The 23,709-nt window shown below is 50.5% G+C and overlaps 1 protein-coding gene across 3 annotated transcripts in view; it reads right to left on the bottom strand.

The window, feature by feature from the left end:
• The window catches only part of cemip2 (cell migration inducing hyaluronidase 2), a 116,540-nt gene that overhangs the window by 48,986 nt on the left and 43,845 nt on the right, over nt 1–23,709 (bottom strand). For all 3 annotated transcript variants that reach the window (XM_072517375.1, XM_072517374.1, XM_072517376.1), the window contains 8 exons: nt 20,966–21,524; nt 18,810–18,979; nt 15,755–15,943; nt 9,790–9,959; nt 7,870–8,079; nt 4,227–4,432; nt 3,241–3,310; nt 1,321–1,449 (listed from right to left, as the gene is read on the bottom strand). In XM_072517375.1, coding sequence (XP_072373476.1) covers nt 1,321–1,449; nt 3,241–3,310; nt 4,227–4,432; nt 7,870–8,079; nt 9,790–9,959; nt 15,755–15,943; nt 18,810–18,979; nt 20,966–21,524 — 1,703 coding nt within the window. The remainder of the gene's footprint in view (nt 1–1,320; nt 1,450–3,240; nt 3,311–4,226; nt 4,433–7,869; nt 8,080–9,789; nt 9,960–15,754; nt 15,944–18,809; nt 18,980–20,965; nt 21,525–23,709) is intronic.

The raw sequence follows: 23,709 nt of genomic DNA, 5'->3' as shown, positions 1-23,709 counted from the left end.
GGGAAAGGATGGGAAGAGGTTACACGGACTTCCTTCAGTAGCAGGACAAAATGGTCAGAATGTTGACATACTGGAATGGTTCAAGCCTTCCAGACTCCTGGATAGGTCCTTACTGGAAGCCGTTTCCAGCTATCCTGGCCAACATTTAACCCAAAACCAACATCAACGAGACCGATCGCCTGGTTGCCATTTGATTGCGGTTTGTGGGATCTTACTGTGCACAAAACCGGTGGCCACGTTTGCCACAATGCAACACCATGCACTTCAAACAAAACAAACATCATCAGCTGTAAAGCACTTTGGGGTTGTGAAAGGCACCACGTAAATGCAAGTTCTTTCTTTCGCCTGGGGGAGGCGTCGGTCTCAAGTCTCCAATGGGTTGAAAAGGGGGGGGGGGGGGTGGCGGGGGGGGGGGGTGAACCCTGAAGAAACCGGTGCCAATTCCATCCCGGAGGTGAGAGATGAACTGGGCGTTGCGACAGCTCAGGGAGATCCATCAGACGAGACGGTCAAGGATCCAATGAACCTCTAACCTCAGCTGCTCGGTAACGGAGAAAGAGAAGGAAACAAAGGGGGGGGGGGGGGGGGGAGAGGAAAAAAGTGAAATAGAAAAACTTTGTGAACTGCGACTCCAAATGAAAGTTAAAGGGACAGTGAACAAAAATAAAAGGAATCGATGGAAAGTCGGGAAAAGGAACAGCGGGCGATAGAAACAGATCAACACAAAACAAAAATCAGAATATCAAAAGAAAAATAAATGAGATCGCGGTGCTGAATGCGCCTCAATGTCTAGATAAGACTGCAGAAGTCTACCTCTGGAAAAATAAATCGTGGTCCGAATGTTTTGTAATTTGCTTTCCAGCCAAGATCAATATCAGTAGCACATGGTCATTCACTAACCCGCTGAGCTCCAGTCTGTATCCTGGAGTTTTATTTCAGCGGTACACAGGAACTCTAAAGAAACCTCCAGGCTTTAATCGCCTGCGCCCATGAACAAGGAAACACTTTGCTATGGCGGGGGACGGGGTCCTGAAGTCATAAGTTTAGAGATAGAAGGGCAGAAGACACAGAGATGATTTGAGGAAACGTTTTTGTAAATATGTCTAGCGAGCAGTTAAGATCTGAAAGGGGAAGCAGGTTTAATAGTAAGTTTCAAAGGAAAGTTGGATAAATAGTGGAATGGGGAAAATCTGCTGGGCTATGGGCAGGGCAGAGTGAGATTCATTGGCTCTTTTCAAAAGAACTGGCACAGGCATGACGGGGCCAGATGGACTCCCTTCTGCGCTGTACCAGTCCCTGACACGACGAGGGGCCGCTTACCTTGAAGTTTGAGTGAACCCGGTTGTTGTAGAACGTGCCCAGTGGAGTGAGTTCAGCCTTAGTTTCAGAGAACAGCCCTTGGGAGTCTCCTGTGGGAACTTTATGGAACAGGTACCATATCCCGGTATCCTAATGTAAATAATGAACAAGTCGGCTCGCAAGATTTCGAATGGGAAAATTAGCGGAATTAATTCCTACAACAAACACCGAAGTCATTGATAGAAATTGTATCTAATCGTATCGCGGCCTTTTGGCGAAGGTCAAACATCAGATTAAACATAAGATGAGGTGCGATGTCTTCTGGTCAGCTTGTCTTATACGTCTGGATCTTATACGTCTCTCTTGTGGAGACCATGAATTGGCTTCTATTTGAATTTGAACTGGTTTTTGGAGCGAGCAGTGGGATGGATTAAGGGTTTGTCTTGTCCACTCTACGCATTGGCTTTGTAACTTTTAGGATGGGATAATAATTTTTAAATTGGATCTAATCGGCATTTTAAAACATCTCATCTTAAAAAAAAAGTATTCTTAAAAATCATTCTTGCTGGACTCTGCTGAATGAGACCAGAAGAAATAGGAGCCGGAGGAGGCCGTTCAGCCCATCGAGTCTGCTCCGCCAGTCAAGAAGTCCATGGTTGGTCTGATTGTGGCCTCAAATCCACTTTCCAGCCTGTCCCCCATAACACTCGACTCCCCTCCCACCCCCCCAATCGATCAGAAACTCTCGAACTCCGCCTTGAATATATTCAATGACCCACAGCCTCCACTGGTCTCCGGGGTAGAGAATTCCCAAGAGTACTGACCCTCTGAGAGGCTAGAGGTATGTCTCCTCGGGAGGTGGCTGAGGAATCCAGTGCGGAGGCCACAAACACTCTCTGAGACTTGCTTTAACAAGGCTTGTGCGACAACGTGCGCGCTGGTCGAGCAGGGCGAATGGACTGCTCAATAAGTGGTTCCGGTGCCTTGAGGGGGGTGGAGGGGGAGCCCTCCAGAACAGCCCCCAGAGGATATCCCACATCAAAGTGGTCTACTGCACTATGCACTGCCCGGCACTGCCGCGGGGAGAGCAGCTGGACCAGGGGGAGATGGAGAAGTGCCGCATCTCCTCAGATGAGGAGGATGTCGAAGAGGGTGGCGAGGGGAAACCCGTGGAGGAGGAAGTAAGAACGTGGAGAAGGAAGTAAGGACCTCGAGCGATGGCTAGGGCCTGCAAAGGGGGGGGGGCTCGGGATACCCTGATTGACTCTCCATTTGGCGACATCCAGGATTGCGAAGCCCTCTCCCTCCATGGGGCCTGGCATCCACCCGCGATTGAGATCCCATCCCACCCCCAGATTATGACTTGCGCTAAAAAATTTTGGGACTGAAAAATGGAAGGGAAAGTCTAACTCCGCCCAGCGTGAGCCGACACACTCCAATAACATCTGGCCCTGTGTTCCAGCAGGGTGTCTGATTATACTGGAGATTATCTTGCTCCCCAGCCATTAAGCCCGGTAGCACAGTGGTTAGCACTGTTGCTTCACAGCGCCAGGGTCCCAGGTTCGATTCCCGGCTTGGGTCACTGTCTGTGTGGAGTCTGCATGTTCTCCCCGTGTGTGCGTGGGTTTCCTCCGGTTTCGTCCCAGAAGTCCCAAAAGACGGGCTTGTTAGGTGAATTGGGCATTCTGAATTCTCCCTCCGTGCACCCAAACAGGCGCCGGAATGTGGCGACTAGGGGCTTTTCACAGTAACTTCATTGCAGTGTTAATGTAAGCCTACTTGTGACAATAAAGATTATCATTGTTATTAATACTGTGAATTGGGCACCTTACAACCACATTGGCCAAGTGTTCTTCCCCTGGCCTCCCCTCCCCCGAACCCTATCCACACCGCAGAAACACCCAGAATGTGATGATTAACCTGCAATGAACCGGAACGTACCTGTGAACCTGCAGCTGCATTGTTAATGAGGTGGTTATTGGGGTTGGCAACCCAGAACGTCGAAACCGCCCTGAGGGAGAAAGGAAGAGAGTTGCAACCGGGTCATTGTTAAAAACTGTCGCCGTCTTGGGGGGAGTGTCCTCAGTCCTCATAGAATTATTAACTCAGCTTAGCATCAGGGACTGGAGCTGGAGTAAGCCGTTTGGCCCATTGTAACCTGCTCCAACATTCAATAACATTGTGGCTGATATTCTATCAACTCCACTTTCCTCACGACACCCCCAATTCCTTTATACCCAGTGTGATTAGCTGGTAACCTGCACTTCTGGTTCTTTACCCAGGGGCAGAGCCACCGGAACGAACCGAGATGCATTCGGGTGCAGAGACGGAGCGGAAATCTGGACGTACTGCAGTGAATTTGAGTTAGCGCACACGCCTCGGGGTTTCCTCCATCTGTAACCCCTGGGTATTTGCTTTCTGCCCCAATTGTGTCTCTGGACACAGGAAGTTCCACCCATGGAGGTTGGAAATCATTAGCACTCAGTCTGCCCAGGTACTCGGCGGGGGGAAGGCCTAGCAAATCTAGTCTCTTCCGACCAACGTGAATCACTTCCTCCTCTGGGCAGCACAAGTGGCTAGCACTGTGGCTTCACAGCGCCAGGGTCCCAGGTTCGATTCCCCGCTGGGTCACTGTCTGTGCGGAGTCTGCACGTTCTCCCCCGTGCCTGCGTGGGTTTCCTCCGGGTGCTCCGGTTTCCTCCCACTGCCCAAAGACGTGCAGGTTAGGTGGATTGGCCAAGCTAAAATTGCCCTTAGTGACCAAAAAAAGTTACATGGGGTTATTGGGTTATGGGGATAGGGTGGAAGTGAGGGCTTAAGTGGGTCCATGCAGACTCGATGGGCCGAATGGCCTCCTTCTGCACTGTATGTTCTATGTTCTAAATCACACAAGAATTGGGCATGGCCCCCAAAAGTGCAACATTTACTTGCAGTCAGTCGCTGGCACTGGGATGTATTTGCCATAAACGTTGTTACGAATCAAGGGGCACATCTGATCATTCCTGTCTGTGGGCAGAAGGGTCCCAGGTTTGGTGAGAAGGCCCAGGTTGTGGTGAAGAATGTTCCTCTGCTCAAAGCCGTCCTCCAGGAAGAAACAGTGACCCAGTGTGTCATAGCCAATGGTGTCTTCGATCTGTTTTAAAAAACAAAGAGCAGAAACTCAAAGACGAGTTTAGCTTTTCCTGGCTCAAAGTCTGCATCCCCCCCCCCCCCCCCCCCCAGCTCCTCAATGTGGGGGAGGGGCAGGTGATTGTCACTCTGTAACCATCTGTCAATCACACGGGAAACCAGTTGAATATCGCCCGTTGGAAGGTTCTGCAAAATGCTGTAAACAGGAGCAATGTGGTGATGATGGTGGTTCCCATCGTGTGAGTCGGCATAATGTCACACGAGAGATTCCCAACCCTGGAGCCTCCAACAACTGCAGCTTAATCTCCAGGGTATCGCTGACAGAGTGAGCTGGGAGAAATTCGATGGCGTTCCTTTGGAAAGGTTTGGGGTGTTTCACTCGGTTAAAGGTGACATCAGTCAGTATCGGTCTGGTCTCCAATCTGCAATAATCACCGGTTTGCCCCGGGGAGGTTAGATGGAGGGTTCCGGAGATGGCAGAGAGGATGGGAGATATGTTTATAGAGGGGAGCTTTCCCAGCCTGAGGGAGTTGGAGGAGAAATTTGAGCTGACGGGAGGGAATGAGTGGGATTTCCTACGCAGGCAGGTCTCAACCTTCCCGCTCCTACCACCAAGGGGGATACAGGACAGGGTAGTTTCCAGAGTACGGGTGGGAGAAGGGAGGGTTTTGGACATTTATAAAGAGCTCGTGGGGTCAGAGGAAACGCAGACCGAGGAGCTGAAACACAAATGGGGAGAGGAGTTAGGAGGAGAGATAGAGGATGGTCTCTGGGCGGATGCGTTGTGTAGGGTCAACGCGTCCACAACATGTGCCAGGCTCAGCCTGATACAGTTAAGGTCATTCACCGGGCTCACATGACAGTGGCCCGGATGAGCAGATTCTTTGGGATAGAAGACAGGCACGCAAGGTGTGTGGGGGGACCAGCGAACCATATTCATATGTTCTGGGCATGTCCGAAGCTGAGGGGATTCTGGCAGGGGTTTGCGGATGTCGTGTCCACGGTGTTAAAAACAAGGGTGGCACCGAGTCCAGAGGTGGCGATTTTTGGAGTGTCGGAAGACCCGGGAATCCAGGAGGAGAAAGAGGCAGACGTTCTGGCCTTTGCTTCCCTGGTAGCTCGGAGACGGATTCTATTAGCTTGGAGGGACTGAAAGCCCCTGAAGTCGGAGACCTGGCTATCGGACATGGCTAGCTTTCTCGGTTTGGAGAAAATCAAGTTCGCCCTGAGAGGGTCACTGTTAGGGTTCGCCCGGAGGGGGCAGCCGTTCGTCGACTTCTTCGCGGAAAATTAATTGTCAGCAGAAGGGAGGGGGGGGCGGGGGGGGGGGGGATCGGGGGGCGGGTTAGTTTGGTGCAGAGTAGGAGGCTAGAAAAGGTGGGACCTGTGAGGGACGAAGACGGCTTTTGCACTATCTTTATACTTGTATGTACATTGTTTCTTCCGTTGTTGTTATAAAACCATAAAGACGTCAATAAAATGTTTATTAAAAAAAAGGTGACATCAGTGTAAATTATTGTTAACACAGGGGGCGTCATTCTCCGACCCCCCGCCGGAGATTGGGCGGGGGCGGGAATCGGGCCGCGCCGGTTGGCGGGACCCCCCGCTCAATTCTCCGGCCCGGATGGGCCGAAGTCCCGCCCAGAAATTGCCTGTCCCGCCGGTGTAAATTAAACCTGGTATTTACCGGCAGGACCAGGCGGCGTGGGCGGGCTCCGGGGTCCTGGGGGGGGAGGGGAGCACGGGGCGATCTGACCCCGGGGGGTGCCCCCACGGTGGCCTGGCCCGCGATCGGGGCCCACCAATCCGCGGGCGGGCCTGTGCCGCGGGGGCACCCTTTCCCTTCCGCCTCCGCCACGGCCTCCACCATGGCGGAGGCGGAAGTGACTCTCCCCATTGCGCATGCGCGGGAAACTGTCAGCGGCCGCTGACGCTCCCGCGCATGCGCCGCCCGGAGATGTCATTTCCGCGCCAGCTGGCGGGGCAACAAAGGCCATTTCCGCCAGCTGGCGGGGCGGAAATCCCTCCGGCGCCGGCCTAGCCCCTCAATATTGGGGCTTGGCCCCCAAAGATGCGGAGCATTCCGCACCTTTGGGCCGGCGCGATGCCCTTCTGATTGGCGCCGTTTTTGGCGCCAGTCGGCGGACATCCCGCCGTTAGGGGAGAATTTCGCCCAGGCTCCCTGTTATGCATCAATACAAACGGGTGCAATTCTCCCAAAGGTTTTCTACAGGTGCGATTCTCCGGGAAGATTTCTAAGTGTGGTAGTGAGTGGGAATTGTCGCGAGTTTCCCGGTGCTCAGCCCAGTGAGGCCGCAACGTAATTCAACATTAATTGGTCCACTTAACAAGGCCTCACGGGCTTCCCGTCACAAATAAAGGCTCACCAGCAGATTCGCCGGGACTGCGCTCGCCAGCCCTCCCCCCCCCGCCCCCGCTAACAAGGTTCAGCGGTGTTTAAACAGCAGGTGCACAGCCAAACCCACTCAGCTCGCAGCCAGGGCGCCGAGTCACCCAGCCCTACCGTTTGGAAACACGGGCCCGGAGAGGCTCTTGGATGTGGACAAACGGAAGAATCCTCACGACCCTTGACGAACGGACCCTGGAGGTGACGGGGGTGGCCGAGGACAGAGCAATCGCCAATGCGGAGGTCGGCACACGCCACAGAGGTGAGGATCCAGCGGGCCCCACCCAGATGGACTGTCACACGTGAGTTGTTATTGCCGTACACACTGACCCATCCCGCCCACTGACCACGTGTTCATTCTCCGGCAGGGCGTCCAGCCGACACCGCCAATGTGAACCTTACTGACGTCACGTCACGTTGGCAAGGTTTCAATATTCTGTGAGGGGAGGGGGGGAAATAATGTGGTGGGGAGGGAGCGCCTTTAAAGAGATTGAAATGTATTAGGTCACCGGCAAGGGGCGGGAGGGGTAAATCGGAAACGCGGTCTTGCCGGCGAGAATCGCATTTCCCGAGCCTTGTGAGAGTTTGTACCCATGTCACCGTTCTCGCTGACAGCGAACACGGGCGCAAGAACGCCCCCAAAGTTTGGAGGAATGAGTTCTTTCGCAGCTTCATTGCTTTATGCTGATTGCAGAGTGTTTGAAATGGCAATAAAATAGAATTTGAGCTCTTTAAACTTCCGCAAGAAATTCCTGAGCAGGGTGGCCGACGCATTTCGCTGGACACGTTCAGGTCAATTGTCGTAAAAGCCCATCTGGTTCACTCATGCCCTATCGGGAAGGAAATCTGCCGTCCTTACCCAGTCTGGCCTACATGTGACTCCAGACCCACAGCAAAGTGGTTGACTCTTAACTACCCTCTGAAACAGTCAAGTGAAACGCTCGATTCAAAGGCAATTCGGCAACAAATCCCAGTGAAGCCCTCATCCCAAGAAAAATTCCAGACCAGCTGTCTTTAAAAAAAAAAGTACTAACCAACAAGCCATGGGTTGCGTGGACTGTGACACATCTGGAGAAGCAGTGGTGAATTGCGAGACTTTTCAGGTACGTCGGTGAACTGTAGCCCCCCCGTCCATCCACATCGCCACAGAGGTGAAAGTGCACAGGGTAACTGCCCATAACTTGCTGCCCCATGTGTACCAGCTCCACATTGGAGAGATGAACTGATGTAAAATTCTTCAAAACCTTTAACACGGTGAACACAAGCGGAACAAAATAAGGGTTAAAACTGGGTTTCTACCTAAAGGGAAATACAAGAAGAAAAATCAAGCCCGGTCACTGTCTCCGAAGATTATTTTTTGCCGTGGTTTACTGGAAGTAGTCAGAAGCCACAACACAAAGACCATAAGACATAGGGGCAGAATTAGGCCACTCGGCCCATCGAGTCTGCTCCTCCATTCAATCATGGCTGATATTTTTCTCATCCCCAATCTCCTCCCTTCTCCCCATACCCCCGATCCCCTTATTGATCAAGAACCTATCTATCTCTGTCTTAAAGACACTCAGTGATTTGGCCTCCACAGCCTTCTGCGGCAAAGAGTTCCACAGATTCACCACCCTCTGGCTGAAGAAATTCCTCCTCATCTTTGTTTTAAAGGACCGTCCCTTTAGTCTGAGATGGTGTCCTCTGGTTCTAGTTTTTCCTACAAGTGGAAACATCCTCTCCACGTCCACTCTATCCACTCGCAGTGTCCTGTAAGTTTCCATAAGATGCCCCCTCATCCTTCTAAACTCCAACGAGTACAGACCCAGATTCCTCAACCGTTCCTCAGATGACAAGCTCTTCATTCCAGGGATCATTCTTGCCAACCTCCATTCTTGAAGACACTCCTACCATTCTCTGCACACGGCCAAATAGAACTGCCTCAATGAGCATTCTAGAAAGACAGCAGTGAAGCCTTTCAACGCCGAACCTTGTGGGGAAGAGTTCACTAGGATGTGAAGATTGTCCCATGAGGAATGGGTGGGCCTGCATTCTCTGGAGTTTGGAATGGTGCAGAGTGATTACATTGAAACATGCAAGTTTCTGAGAGGGCTTGAGAGGCATAATCCAGTTCACATGACAGCTAATTGAGCACAATGGACAAGATTAAAAATTCTATTGCTCCTCTACAAGCACTCCTCGTTTCCCTAAATCCGCGGAGCGTAAAGGTTTGAAAACAAATTCCAATGCTGGCCGTGCAATCACATTTAAAGTCAGGCCTGTCATGTGAGTGTACCTTTAAGAAATGGGTGTTAATAAATTGGTGTGTATATAAATATCTGTAGTGAGAGTACCTTTAAGAAATGGGTGTTTATTACTGCAGTGATGTCAGAGAGTGGGTGGAGCTGGGCTGTCTGTCAGCCTTTTACTTTCGTTTTAGGCTGTTTGCTGCAGGGTGTATTTTAGTTTAGTTTTCAGAGCTGGATAGCTGCAGTCACAGCCAGAAGGTGTATTAGAGTCTTTCTCTGTAATCTAAAGAATGTAAATCAATCCTTTGGTGATTTAAAACTAATAACTGCTCTCAATAGTGACTTTAACCTGATGTGCTTCTGCTGAAAGTTTTTTTTTTAAAGTCTTCTGGATGTTGAAAGGACAGCTCAACAATTACTTAGTGTTGTATTCTTTGGGGATTGTATTTGAATTGATGGTTGCTAAGATGTTCACTGTATGTTTTAAAAAGGTTAACTTGAGTTCATAGAATAAACATTGTTTTGCTTTAAAAAATACTTTTCCATTTCTGCTGTACCACACCTGTAGAGTGGGCCGTGTGCTCCCCATACCACAATCTAGTAAAAGTTGTGGGTCAGGTGAACTCCATGATGCACTTTGGGGTTCTCTACACCCTGGCCCAGAACAGGCCTGAGTCCACATTTACAGCTCAGAGAGAGGCCTGTCCCATCGGTCAATCTCACCTTTAGATGTCCCCCAAATGTGTCGTGCTCAAAGAACTGACACCAGTTGTTATCGTAGCAGGAATCCTCCATCTCCCCCTCAATGACAAGGTTCCTCGTCAAAACCCCCACCTCTGCTCGCATGTCAATCCCATCCACAATCTCGCCAACGTGAAGAAACTGGGCCTTTCCTGAAAAAAAGGAAAGCATAGAACATAGAATATACAGTGCAGAAGGAGTCCATTCGGCCCATTGAGTCTGCTCCAACCCACTTAAGCCCTCACTTCCACTCTATCCCCGTAACCCAATAACCCCACTAACCTTTTTTGGTCACTAAGGGCAATTTAGCATGGTCAATCCATCTAACCTGTACGTCTTTGGGCTGTGGGAGGAAACCGGAGCACCCGGAGGAAACCCACGCACACATGGGGAGAACGTGCAGACTCCGCACAGACAGTGACCCAGCGGGGAATTGAACCTGGGACCCTGGAGCTGTGAAGCCACAGTGCTATCCACTTGTGCTACCGTGCTGCCCAGAGCATGAACGACTCAAGCTCTGGCAACCGAGGAGAGAGCGTCACATCAGCAAAGTGTTCTAATGAGCAGAACTTTTATGAAATGATTGGGGAGCGTGGGGGACAGGCCCCAGATCCAATCCCCATTCTGAAGTCAATCGGGTATTTCCAGATATCTGGGTGGTCCAAAACACGCCCTTGTGGGCGACAGGGTGGCGCAGTGGTTAGAACTGCTGCCTACGGCGCCGAGGACCCGGGTTCGATCCCGGGTCACTGTCTGTGTGTGCTCTCCCCGTGTCTGCGTGGGTTTCACCCCCACAACCCAAAGATGTGCAGGGTAGGTGGATTGGCTACGCTAAATTGCCCCTTAATTGGAAAACAATTATTGGGTACTATATTTATATTTTAGAAAACCATACCTATGAATATATGAGAGCGCTAATAAATCCAGTAGGAAATTCAGGGGAAATCTCATTACCCAGCAACTGGAGAACTCACTGTGCACGCAGTAGCTATAGTGAATTGTGTCAATTGTATGTCAATTGTATTTAATTCCATGCAGATGAAGAGCATTAATTGGGGTTTCGCTTGAGCACATATCAAAAGACACTCGCGGGAAGTGTAGTGTGGTTCAGTTAGGAGGTGTACACTTGTAAAATTTCACTCTGTAAATAAATCTAAGACTGAATAAGGGGCGGTCCTCTTCTATTCTCCTCCAAGTAGCTTTCCAGCATAGAACAACTAGCACAGATGCACAAAGGACAAGCTTGTGAGGGAGAAAGGAATAGAACGGCAGCACGGTGGTTAGCATCGCTGCCTCACAGCACCAGGGACCCGGGTTCGATTCCAGCCTTGGGTCACTGTCTGTGCGGAGTCTGCACGTTCTCCCCGTGTCTGCGTGGGTTTCCTCCGGATGCCAAGGTTTTCTCCCACAGTCCAAAGATGTGCAGGTTAGGTGGATTGGCCATGATAAATTGCCCTTAGTGTCCAAGAATCAGGTGGTGTTACAGGGGGTGGGAGAGTGGCTCTAGGTACATGCTCTTTCAGAGGGCCTGTGCAAACTCTACGGGCTGAATGGCCTCCTTCTGCACTGTAGGGATTCTATGGATCTATGGATCTGTTATTAGCAACGAGATGAAGAGGAGTCTCATGTGGAGCATAAATAGCAATAGGAACCCATTGGACCAAATGGCCTGTTTACATGCTGTAAATAATATGGGCGTGATTCTCCCCCCCCAACGACGGGTGGGAGAATCCCCGGGGCCCCGTGCACGATTCCCCCCCTCCCCCCCCCCGAAACCAGCGGCGCGCAATTTGCGCTGGACCGCTTGGAGAATCGCCGCAAACGGCGAGCGGCCGCTACGTCACGACAGGTTCCCGCCGGCGCCGTCCACCCCTGGTCGCTGCCGACAGGAACTCTGCGGGAACGCTGGGGGGGCGGCCTGTGAGAGGGGGGAGGAGGGGGGCTCCTTCACCCGGGGGGGGGGGGGGGGGGGGGGGGCCTCTGATGGGGTCTGGCCCGCGATCGGGGCCCGCCAATCGGCGGCCCGGCCTCTCCCCCCCCGCCCCCCCCCCCCCCCCGGGCCTACCACCTTCCGCGCGCGGCCCCAGAACACCGGCGCCATGTTGGTGAGGGGCCGGCGCGCGTAAGAAGTTCCCCGCGCATGCGCAGGATGGCGCGGCCCGTGCAGGATTGGGCTGCCCCAACTGCACATGCACGGTTGGCACGGTGCCCATTTGGTGCCACGCAAGGTTCAGGCTAATTCGGAGAAGTATAGATGTAACCTGCCGCGTAAGGACGCTGGAGTGGCGTGAACCGCTCCAGCGCCGTGCTGGCCCCGTCGTGCCCGGGCACTTGGTCCGTGCTGCGGAGAATCGCCCCCTATGTACTTGCTACACTCTAAATCACATTTTAATTGTTATGAGTTCCATTTGAATTTAAAATATAACCTCACTCATGCGATGCCTAATTAAAAATGCACTCTTCACAGCTGGACTATTAGAGGTTAGAATTCCAATTCTCTTCCCACACCCAGTGATGCATCAAGGCAGACTTAGGCTCTCCCGCTCTTACCGTCAGCCATTGGATTTTGCAGGCTGACACTTAACCCATTTGTCCGCATTATGAACACACCTTACTTGGCCATCAAGTCCTGGGGTGGGGCTTGAGCCCGGAGCTTCTTGCCAGGGGGCAGAGACGCTAACCCACTGTGCCACAAGACCTCCCAAGTTTAGAAGCCACGTGAAAATCTGTTATTCAGCAACGTCGGTATAATCCTGGTATATAACGGAGAGGCTCGAGGAAGGAGAGGCAAAAAGAGCAAAACAAATAGGCTGAAGCTTCAGGGGCGATTGGATAGAGGTCTACAACACGATGACAGGCTTAGTAAGGGTCGTCAAAGAAAGGTTGTTCCTGTTAACCGATGGTACAAGGACAAGGGACAGGCTAAAGGTTTTGGGCAAAGCTTGTAAGAAAGAACATTTTTACGCAGTGAGTGGTGATGGCGAGGAGGATGGTGGAATCAGCGTGATGAATGTAGGACATTTTATATCTATATATTGTATGATGCGTCTGTTACAGCAATGTTATGAAAATAATTTAGGTTGTGGTATCCAGATTATATGTCTGCGAAAGCTGTGATTAAGGGGTTAACAGCTAGGCAGGCTGTGATGTCAGTCATCGGAGGGGTTGGGTTCATTTTTAGTTTCATTTTCAGCCCTGCCCCCTGTTTTTAGTTTTAGTTTTAGAGTTCTGCGCTGGGTTCTGAGGAACGGAGGTGTAACTTCTGAAAGCTGCCCTCCCAAGGACGGTGTGCATAAATCAGTAAGCTGTGAGTGTTACCTGTATTAATGAGTGGCATTTGGCCTGTGTGTGTGAATTTTGCTCAATCGAAGTTCAGAAGTAGTTGGGAAAGTAAACTCAAAGACCTGTCTTCTTCTGTAAGAACTGTTTATTGAAAAGCTGTTTTTTCACTTGGGTGATAATGGGGTGGGTCCTGTGATGATAATGTTTTAATATAAAAGATCTCTTGTTGTTGGTCGAATCGCTAATGGAGCGAGAAACCCTTCCCTCACAGATTACACATTTAAAAGTTGTTGGGGTCCCATCCGGTTTCCTGATATAACTTGGGGTCTGGTCTGTGTACCGTAACAGCAGAGACTATCAGGAAACTGGATGGCAATTTGAGGGAGATAAACGTGCAAGGCTCTGGGGATAAAGCGGGGGAGTGGGACTGACTGAAATTCTTTAGAGAGAGCCAGCATGGATCAATGGGCTGAATGGTCACTTTCTGTACTGTGATGGCTCGTTAAGGTGCGGACGTGTTTTGGATGTGCACATCGGTGATATTGGTCAAAAACGAGAAACTTACCAATAGTTATTCTAGCTCTTATACTTTCTCTGATGAGATTTTACAGGATTTCTATTGTGACACAATGACAGTGTTGCGACTGGTATTAAAATATATTGCAACATAATGAGTGAAAGGAATTTTTATTTATTTGTAAAGAAAGCAGCGTTTCAATATTTATTAATCCCTGGGGGTAGGTTGTCCGATGAGATCGATTTTTCTTCACAGTCTCAATGTGGTTTATTCAGCAGCAGCAGTTAGTACCGGGGACTCCCCTTGCCTGCCATGACGCACAAACATTTCAATTCACCTCCAGCTGGGGCCCGTGCCAAAAATAACTGGTTACTCCCCCACCCACCTGTCTGGTACCATCCTCGCTGAGCACACCCAGATCGGCAGGCTGGCACTGCCCGGTTTGTCCTTACAATGTTTTAGTGGCCACGGAGGAGTCCAAAGCAAGAGGCGTAAAAAAACTTGTTTTTATGAATAAACAGCTATTTACAGAAAAACACTTCAGGTGCCAGCCAGCACTGATCTGCTCGGCTCGCGTTTGGGCCGAGCTTTTATTGCCAGAGTCCATTATTCAGGTGCTGGAGGTGGGGGGGCACGGTGGCGCAGTGGTTAGCACTGTTGCCTGATGGCGCCGAGGTCCCAGGTTCGATCCCGGCTCTGGGTCACTGTCCGTGTGGAGTTTGCACACTCTCCCCGTGTTTGCGTGGGTTTCGCCCCCACAGCACAAAGATGTGCAGGGTTAAGTGGATTGGCCATGCTTAATTGCCCCTTAATTGGAAGAAACATTTTTTAATAAAAGAAATTATAGTCACGAGTAGGAAAATGCAAGTTGATTTTGTGATGTTTGGTGTGTTTTATTAGGGGGGGGGACGGAGGGGGGGAAGTGGTGAATGAAGTTGATCATTTGCCGTTGTTATAAGCGACGTTTACAGAGGAACCAAATGAGCCATATTAAACGTGCCAACCTTTTCCAATGGTTCACACAGTAGTCCACGCATTGCCGGGTGCAATTACTCCACATTAGGTCCTTTGAGGCAGCCTCGCTGGCCCCTAGCAGTCACCCCTGCTCCCCCCCAAAAAAACATCCTCCATGTCACAGTGGTTAGCACTGTTGCTTCACAGTGCCAGGGACCTGGGTACGATTTCCGGCTGGGTCGCTGTCTGTGCGGAGTCTGCATGTTCTCCCCCGTGTCTGCGTGGGTTTCCTCCGGGTGCTCCGGTTCCCTCCCACAAGTCCCGAAAGACGCGCTTGTTCGGTAATTTGGACATTCTGAATTCTCCCTCTGTGTACCCGAACAGGCGCCGGAATGTGGCGACTAGGGGATTTTCACAGTAACTTTGTTGCAGTGTTAATGTGAGCCTCCTTGTGACACTAATAAAGATTATTATACAATTCCTGCGATTGTTGCTCGGAACCAAGCCGTAAAAGACCAGACACACCTTCCGTCACAGCCTGTTGAAACTCAAGCTACATTGATCTACCGTGAATGTGACACTGAGCTGTTGGGATACGGAGCAGTAAATATTTCAGTTCGCCACAGATGCAGAGGGCGAAGTTCTTCCACTCTGTCTCGTTTGTCTGTATCCGGAGTTGGCTCCCCAAACATAATACAAAATATAGTTGGAAACAAACGAGAAAAGAGGTCAAATTGTCTGTCACTTCTGCCGAGTAGATTTGGTGCATCGCCGGAAATCTTTAAAAAAAAATTTAGAATACACAATTCATTTTTATTTTTTTTGCCAATTAAGGGGCAATTTAGCGTGGCCAATCCACCTACCCTGCACATCTTTGGGTTGTGGGGGCGAAACCCACACAGACACGGGGAGAATGTGCAAACTCCACACGGACAGTGACCCAGAGCCGGGATCGAAACTGGGACCTCGGCGCCGTGAGGCCGCAGTGCTAACCACTGCGCCGCCTTGCCACCCACCCATCTCCGGAATTCTGGAGTATATTTGCCCCTTATTGGTCCTGGGATTTTTCCCCGACCTCTCCCAGGAATGGGGAACAGGAGGAAATGTCTCAACTCAGTGACGCAGCTCATGGTGACTGTGCAGTGTGGTCTCAAATCTACGCTGAATTATCAGTCCAGCACGCTGGTCACCTACCTTGCACCTTGACTTGATGTCGTTTGCATTCAGGGCAAGCGAGCAGGGTGAACTCCTCAGCCTGGTTCATGGAGTAATCAGTACTGGCTATAACAATCCGGTCATCCTTTTCCCAGCCTTCCACCTCATCCAGCAGATCCAGGATTAAGCCACCGGACACCTCAACATGGAATTCGGAAAGTGGAATTCCTAATCGGACAGGAGAGACACAAGCAAAGTTAACACCCAAACTTTTCAGTCTGCACCCCCCCCCCCCCCCCCCCCCCCGAGATTAATTTTGAAATTGCTCAACTGGATGTGTTGAAAAATTAAAGCTTTGAACAAACGGTTTCCGATCTACTGTACTCGAAACACTAATAGAGAGTAAATGCTAATTACATCTCACATGCAGCATAGAAACGGACCCTTTGCCCCATCTGGCCTGTGTCTGATTTATTCTCCATGGTGGACCTCCATCCAGCCCCTCTCCATCTCACTCTATCAGCCTATCTGTCTATTCTTTCACCCTCATGTGTTTATCTACCTACATAGAAACATAACAAATAGAAGCTGGGGAAGGCCACTTGGCCCTTCTGCTTCCATGTACCTATCCCAGTCACATCAACCATTGTCACCACTCCTGGCTAAATGCATTCGTCCTTAATTCATTACCAAATTTATTACTAACCTTCAGATTGATGTTCTCCAGTTTTGCCCCCCCACCGCCCCCCCCCCCCCCCCCGCCCCACCCCCGGCGCACTCCAGAAGTGGAAACATCTTTAGTTTCTTTTCTTTTATTCTTTTATTCTTTCACGGGATGTGTGGGCGTCGCTGACAAGGTCAACATTTATTGCCCACCCCTAATTTCCCCTCAGAAGGTGGTGTTGAGCCGCCTTCTCGAACTGCTGCTCTCCTTGTGGGGTTTGTAAATTACACTCAATCAATATACAGGAAGCAAACCTTTTAAAAATAGGCACCCAGATGGGATGAAGGTGGTGGTCGCGATTCAGCGATCCTGTTGCGCCAGACATAAGAACATAAGAACTAGGAGCAGGAGTGGGCTATCTGGCCCCTCGAGCCTGCTCCATTCAATGAGATCATGGCTGATCTTTTGTGGACTCAGCTCCACTTTCCGGCCCGAACACCATAACCCTTAATCCCTTTATTCTTCAAAAAACTATCTATCTTTATCTTAAAAACATTTAATGAAGGAGCCTCAACTGCTTCACTGGGCAAGGAATTCCATAGATTCACAACCCTTTGGGTGAAGAAGTTCCTCCTAAACTCAGTCCTAAATCTACTTCCCCTTATTTTGAGGCTATGCCCCCTAGTTCTGCTTTCACCCGCCAGTGGAAACAACCTGCCCACATCTATCCTATCTATTCCCTTCATAATTTTATATGTTTCTATAAGATCCCCCCCCTCATCCTTCTAAATTCCAACGAGTACAGTCCCAGTCTACTCAACCTCTCCTCATAATCCAACCCCTTCAGCTCTGGGATTAACCTAGTGAATCTCCTCTGCACACCCTCCAGTGCCAGTACGTCCTTTCTCAGGTAAGGAGACCAAAACTGAACACAATACTCCAGGTGTGGCCTCACTAACACTTTATACAATTGCAGCATAACCGCCCTAGTCTTAAACTCCATCCCTCTAGCAATGAAGGACAAAATTCCATTTGCCTTCTTAATCACCTGTTGCACCTGTAAACCAACTTTTTGCGACTCATGCACTAGCACACCCAGGTCTCTCTGCACAGCAGCATGTTTTAATATTTTATCATTTAAATAATAATCCCTTTTGCTGTTATTCCTACCAAAATGGATAACCTCACATTTGTCAACATTGTATTCCATCTGCCAGACCCTAGCCCATTCACTTAGCCTATCCAAATCACTCTGCAGACTTCCGGTATCCTCTGCACTTTTTGCTTTACCACTCATCTTAGTGTCGTCTGCAAACTTGGACACATTGCCCTTGGTCCCTAACTCCAAATCATCTATGTAAATTGTGAACCGTTGTGGGCCCAACACTGATCCCTGAGGGACACCACTAGCTACTAATTGCCAACCAGAGAAACACCCATTAATCCCCACTCTTTGCTTTCTATTAATTAACCAATCCTTTATCTATGCTACTACTTTACCCTTAATGCCATGCATCTTTATCTTATGCAGCAACCTTTTGTGTGGCACCTTGTCAAAGCCTTTCTGGCTTTCTGAAACATGGGTCTAGGTGCAACGGGCGAAGCGCGGGTCAATCGACTCGCTCCGCCCGGTGCAATCTGGCTCTGGCGATTTAATTGAGCCGTATGCTTCATTTAAATACCCGGGTGCCAAATTCACCCGCCGCCCGTGACTTAATGGCTATGTCTCGGGCCCCTCACCAGGGTGCTGTTTAATATTGGTCCACACAAACATGGACCAATCCTTATGACACCTTGTGGTGGGGGGTCTCCCATGCCATGGGAGACCCCCCCCCACCCCCAAGTGGTCAGGGATAGGGCAGGATGGCACCCTGGCACTCCCCCTGGCACCAGGGCACCGCCAATATGGTACCCTGGTAGTGCCACCTTGGCATTGACAGGGTGCCTGGGTGCCAGGTAGAGGGGGAGTGACGGGGGTGTCCCCGGAGATCTCCCCAAGGTTTGGAAGGGGTGGGGGGGGGGGTTCACAAAGATGGAGGAGGGCCTCGAAGGGGATTACTACAATGGTAATTTTCCATTGAGGAAATAAGATCCCACGCTTTTTAAATTAAATTTTCAACACCAGATAGGTTGTTCAGCAGTGTAAGTCATTTATTACTCTGTTTTTAAAAAAATCTACTTGTTCCTGATTCTGCTAGATTTTGTTCCTTCTGTCTTTGGAGCAATTGGGCAATTAGCCCGGTTCAAGGACTATAACTGTGCCCCCTGCAGGGGAGCAGGCAATCGCTAACAGCAACTTGTAGATTTCCATGTTTAACTGCGGGTGGATAGACAGCAGAGATAACTATCAGCTTTACCCAGCAGTATGGAGTCTGCTGACATCCTAGCTATTAGTGACACTGCAAAGCCCGGGGCAGTAATGTTTGGTACCTTTTTTCCATTGGCTTGAGGCAGTTACTGCAAACTTCACTCCATCCACCGTGACGAACTCCCCGCGGCCGATTGCCTTTCCTCCGGTGTCGTGGTTCTCATAGTCTCGAACGGACTCGCTACAGGATGAGTTACCGGCACTAATCACACCTACGAGAGCCCATGCTTGCCTGTCCGTTAAATCAGAAAATTAAACATTGACAGGAGTCACTGCAATGACCAAGGTGTGACACTGCGTCCATTCATCTAATTATTTGCTGTGAATGGCACCTTAATACACCGCGGTCACGGTAGCACAGTTGCTTCACAGCTCCAGGGTCCCAGGTTCGATTCCCAGCTTGGGTCACTGTCTGTGCGGAGTCTGCACGTTCTCCCCGTGTGTGCGTGGGTTTCCTCCGGGTGCTCCGGTTTCCCCCCACAGTCCAAGGATGTGCAGGTTAGGTGAATTGCAATGCTAAATTGCCCCTTAAGTGTCCAGAAAGATAAACATCTCCATTTCTGTAAGCGAGCACAGTGCGGCGCCGAGGGAGTGCTGCACTGTCAGGCTATAATGGCATAAGACCATAAGACATTGGAGCAGAATTTGGCCATTCGGCCCATCGGGTCTGCTCCGCCATTCGATCATGGCTGATATTTTTCTCATCCCCATTCTTCTGCCTTCTTCCCATAACCGCTAATCCCCTTATTAATCAAGAACCTATATATCTCTGTCTTTTTTTTAATTAAAAGTACCCAATTCATTTTTTTTCCCAATTAAGGGGCAATTTAGCATGGCCAATCACTGACTCTGCACACCTCTTGGCTGTGCGGGCGAGACCCACGCAGACACGGGGAGAATGTGCAAACTCCACACGGCCAGTGACCCGGGGCCGGGATCGAACCCGGGCCCTCGGCGCCGTGAGGCAGCAGCGCTAACCACTGTCTCTGACTTAAAGCCCCTATCTCTGTCTTAAAGCCACTCAGTAATTTGGCCTCCACAGCCTTCTGCGGCAATGAGTTCCACAGATTCACCACCCTCTGGCTGAAGAAGTTCCTCCTCCTCTGGGTTTTTAAGGATCGGCCCTTCAGTCCGAGTCTGTGCCCGAGGGATCTCGTTTCTCCTACTAGTGGAAACACCCTCTCCACAGGCCTCGCAGTATTTTGTAAGTCATCATCACGTCGCTGTTTTTTAAGATCGGGCTGTGCGCAAATTGGTTTCCTGTGTTTCCTCCATTGCAACACTTTAAAAGTGCTCCAATGGCTGTGAAATGCTTTGGGACGACACAAGGTCGTAAAGGCACTATAGAAATGAAAGCTGCTGCCCCTTTATTGGTAGACGACATGTTAGCTACCACCTCGATAATAACAACTTCCCCAGGACGCAGCAGTGGTAGGAAGCAGAATTTGCCATCCAGCCACAAGAGGGAGGTATTGAGCCTGGTTCTAGAGGGAGGTTTTAAGAGGCGTCTTAAAGGAGGAGAGGAAGAGGAGGTTTTTGGAAAGAATTCCAGAATTTAGGATTGCTGAAGGCAGAACCGCCAATGATGCTAAACCTTGTTATCTTTATTCTTTCCTGTGGTGTGGGCCTCACTTTTTGCCCACCCCTAATTGCCCTTTGAACGGAGTGACTTGCTTGACCACTTTTGAGGTCACGTGTAGGCCAGACCAGGTAAGGACGGCAGATTTCCTTCCCTAAAAGAACAATAGCGAATCGGGTGCGTTTTTACAACAATCGATGATAGTTTCTTGGTCGCCATTACTGAGACGAGCTTTATATTCCAGATTTTTATTTTTTTTAAACTTAATTTAAATTCCACCAGTGCCGTAGTGGGATCTAAACTCATGTCATCAGTGGGTTAGCCTGGGCCTCTCGATTACTAATCCAGAGCTTAAGAGCCTGGACAGCTGAAGAAGTGGAGACCAATGGTGGACCAAAGGAAATTGGCAATGCACAAGGGGTCAGAGTTCATATTTTAGGTCACGGCGAGTGTGAATATGGAGCAGAGGGCAGTGGAGCCAGCCTCAATCTGTACCCAGGAGAACAATAAGGACAAGAGATTGGAAAATACATCTGTGCCTCGGGGAACTGTCGGATAACAATAATAATTGTGCTGCCATCGCAAGTTTGTTTTATTAATGATAGGAATAGTCCTCGCAGCAATTCAATTACATCTTACCTGTAACTTAAGTTTTGAACGTGTCTACTTCCAAGCAGTTCCTGAATAGTCGTCTTTGTTTCCTGGAGTAGATTTTTAGCAGCTGAATCCTTCACGGCGATAGCGATTATTCGGCCAGGGTCCCGGGACTGTAGGAACGCCTGCAGCCTCCTGCTCTCGTTGGCAAAGTCATGAGTGTCAAACCGGTCTGTCAGCAGCATCTGCCCCGTGTCCTGGTCGATTACGTGGACGTTCAGTCCGCGGGTGGCCAGCTTCTCAGAGTACGAGCCGGCCTCCAGGCCGGAGGGGGGCAGGCTCCTGGACAGCAAGGTCCAGGAGGTCTTTGGGGCACCGTGCAGCTCCAACGTGCCCCCGGCCTCCACCCCGATGAACTTCCTGCCGAAGCCCGGCACGTCTTCACCCTGGTCGGATCGGCCACACAGCGTGATCTTGGCTCGGGATTTGTAGCGGCATTTCTCTGCTCCAATGTGAAGTGCACCTCCATCCTTTACCAAGATGTAACCACACTTTAGGGAAATATTTCTGGAACCATCCAGACTATCGGCGAAGACCAGCACCCCTGTGGGATGATACATTCATTTTAAAAACCCGCAGATTACTGAAAATCAAATATCTTTAACTGATGAGATATAATTGGAGGAATAATAGTCAGAGGGGGAGGCCAATCGACCCTTCTAGACTGTTCTGCCATTCTATTGGATCGTAGTTCATCTGCATCTTCGCTTTATGAATTCTTGAATCCCTTAATCTCCCGGCGAAGAAATGCTTCCTGCCTTCATCCCCAGAATGGTCGAGCTCTAATTTTATGATTACGCCCTTTGACCAAGATTCCCGCAGTAGATGAAATAATTTCTCTCCACCTACCCCTCATAACAATTTTAATCATGCTAAACACGTCAGCTGGATCACCCCTTAATCCACAATGCTGAAGGGAATAGCAGCCTAGTCTATGCAACCTGTCCTGGTAAATCAAACTCCGAGGGACACGAACAGGGTGGGTAGGGAACAGCTGCTCCCTTTAGTTGAAGGGTGGGTTACGAGGGGGACACAAGTTCAAGGTGAGGGGAGGGGGGCGAGGAGGGGATTTGAGGAAAAGCCTTTTTACCCAGAGGGTGGCGAGGGTCTGGAACGCACTGCTTGGGAGGGTGGTACAGACGGGTTGCCTCGCATCGTTTAAAAAGGACCTGGACCAGCACGTGGAGCGTCTTAACATTTGAGGCTATGGACCAAGTACTGGCAAATGGGATTAGGGTTGGCAGGTCAAGTGCCTTTCATGCGGCAGTGCTGACCCGATGTGCCGAAGGGCCCTTCCTGCACTGTATTTTCTGGGTTTATCTCCAGCAATGGCCTGATCTGTCAGCTTTACCTGACAAGTTTCAGTTTCAAATGGCAATTGCTTCACACAGATTGGTTACAACATAGGAGGGCCCATCGTCTCAGCACTGCCTCTGTCTGAGCGAGCAATGCACCTTGTGCCGTAGCCCTGCCTTCTCCCCTGTAATGATGCACATTCTTTCTTTTCAGACAATAGTCCAATTCCCTCATGGCCGCCCAGATTGAGCCTACGTCCACCACACTCTCAGGCAGCACCATCCAGATCTTAACCACTGGCTGCGTGAAAATATATCGCCTCATGGGCGGGATTCTCCGACCCCCTCGCCGGGTCGGAGAATCGCCGGGGGGGCGGCGTGGATCCCACCACCGCCGGCCGCTGAATTCTCTGGCACCGGAGATTCGGCGGGGGCGGGGGTGCCCCCACGGTGGCCGGGTTTGCAATCGGGGCCCACCGATCCGCGGGCAGGCCTGTGCCGTGGGGGCACTCTTTCCTCTCTGCGTCAGCCATAGCCTCCACGATGGCAGACGCGGAGGTGACCCCCCCCCCCCCCCCCCGCCCGCGCGGACATTTTTTAACACAATTTTTCTCCCTTACAAACAATAACCCCCCCCCCCCTCGTATTCCCTCTCATTCTTGATCCTTCCGCCAATAAAACATTTCTCCCTAATTCTCGTTTCTATAGTTGATTGGAGGGAAATACCGATAAATGGATATTCTTTTTTTTCTTTAAATTTAGAGTACCCAATTCATTTGTTCCAATTAAGGGGCAGTTTAGCGTGGCCAATCCACCTACCCTGCACATCTTTGGGTTGTGGGGGCGAGACCCACGCAAACACGGGGAGAATGCGCAAACTCCACACGGACAGTGACCCAGAGCCGGGATCGAACCTGGGACCTCGGCGCCGTGAGGCTGCAGTGCTAACCACTGCACCACCGTGCTGCCCTCGATAATTGGATATTCTCAACCTGGTTGACAACATGATAACTGGTACAGGGGGTTTACAACTCTCAGTCCCATTCAGCTAGGTGGAGAGTGCAGTTAGGTTTGCCAGGGATAGCACCAGGCAGAGCTCAAAAAGAGCTGCTAACCCAGTGAGGGCACAACACAGGATTACTTGCATGCCAAACAGCAAAAGTAGTATGGTACAGAGTTAAGCAATCCCACAACCAATGGGTCAGATCTATGTTCCGCAGTTCAGCTCACTGGAGGAGGAGATTCAACAAATATCCCCCTCCTCAATGAGGTGGAGTCCAGCGCATCAATGCAAAAGACGAGGCATTTGCAATAATCTTCAGCCAGAAGTGCCCAGTGGAAGGTCCACCTGGGCCACCTCTGGAGGTCCCCTGCATCACGGGGCAGCACGGTAGCATGGTGGTTAGCACAATTGCTTCACAGTTCCAGGGTCCC

This window comes from Scyliorhinus torazame, chromosome 9 (assembly GCF_047496885.1).
Source record: "Scyliorhinus torazame isolate Kashiwa2021f chromosome 9, sScyTor2.1, whole genome shotgun sequence".
NCBI lineage: Eukaryota > Metazoa > Chordata > Chondrichthyes > Carcharhiniformes > Scyliorhinidae > Scyliorhinus > Scyliorhinus torazame.
Note: the sequence above shows the minus strand (reverse complement) of the source record. Positions and strands in the feature narration are given on the sequence as shown.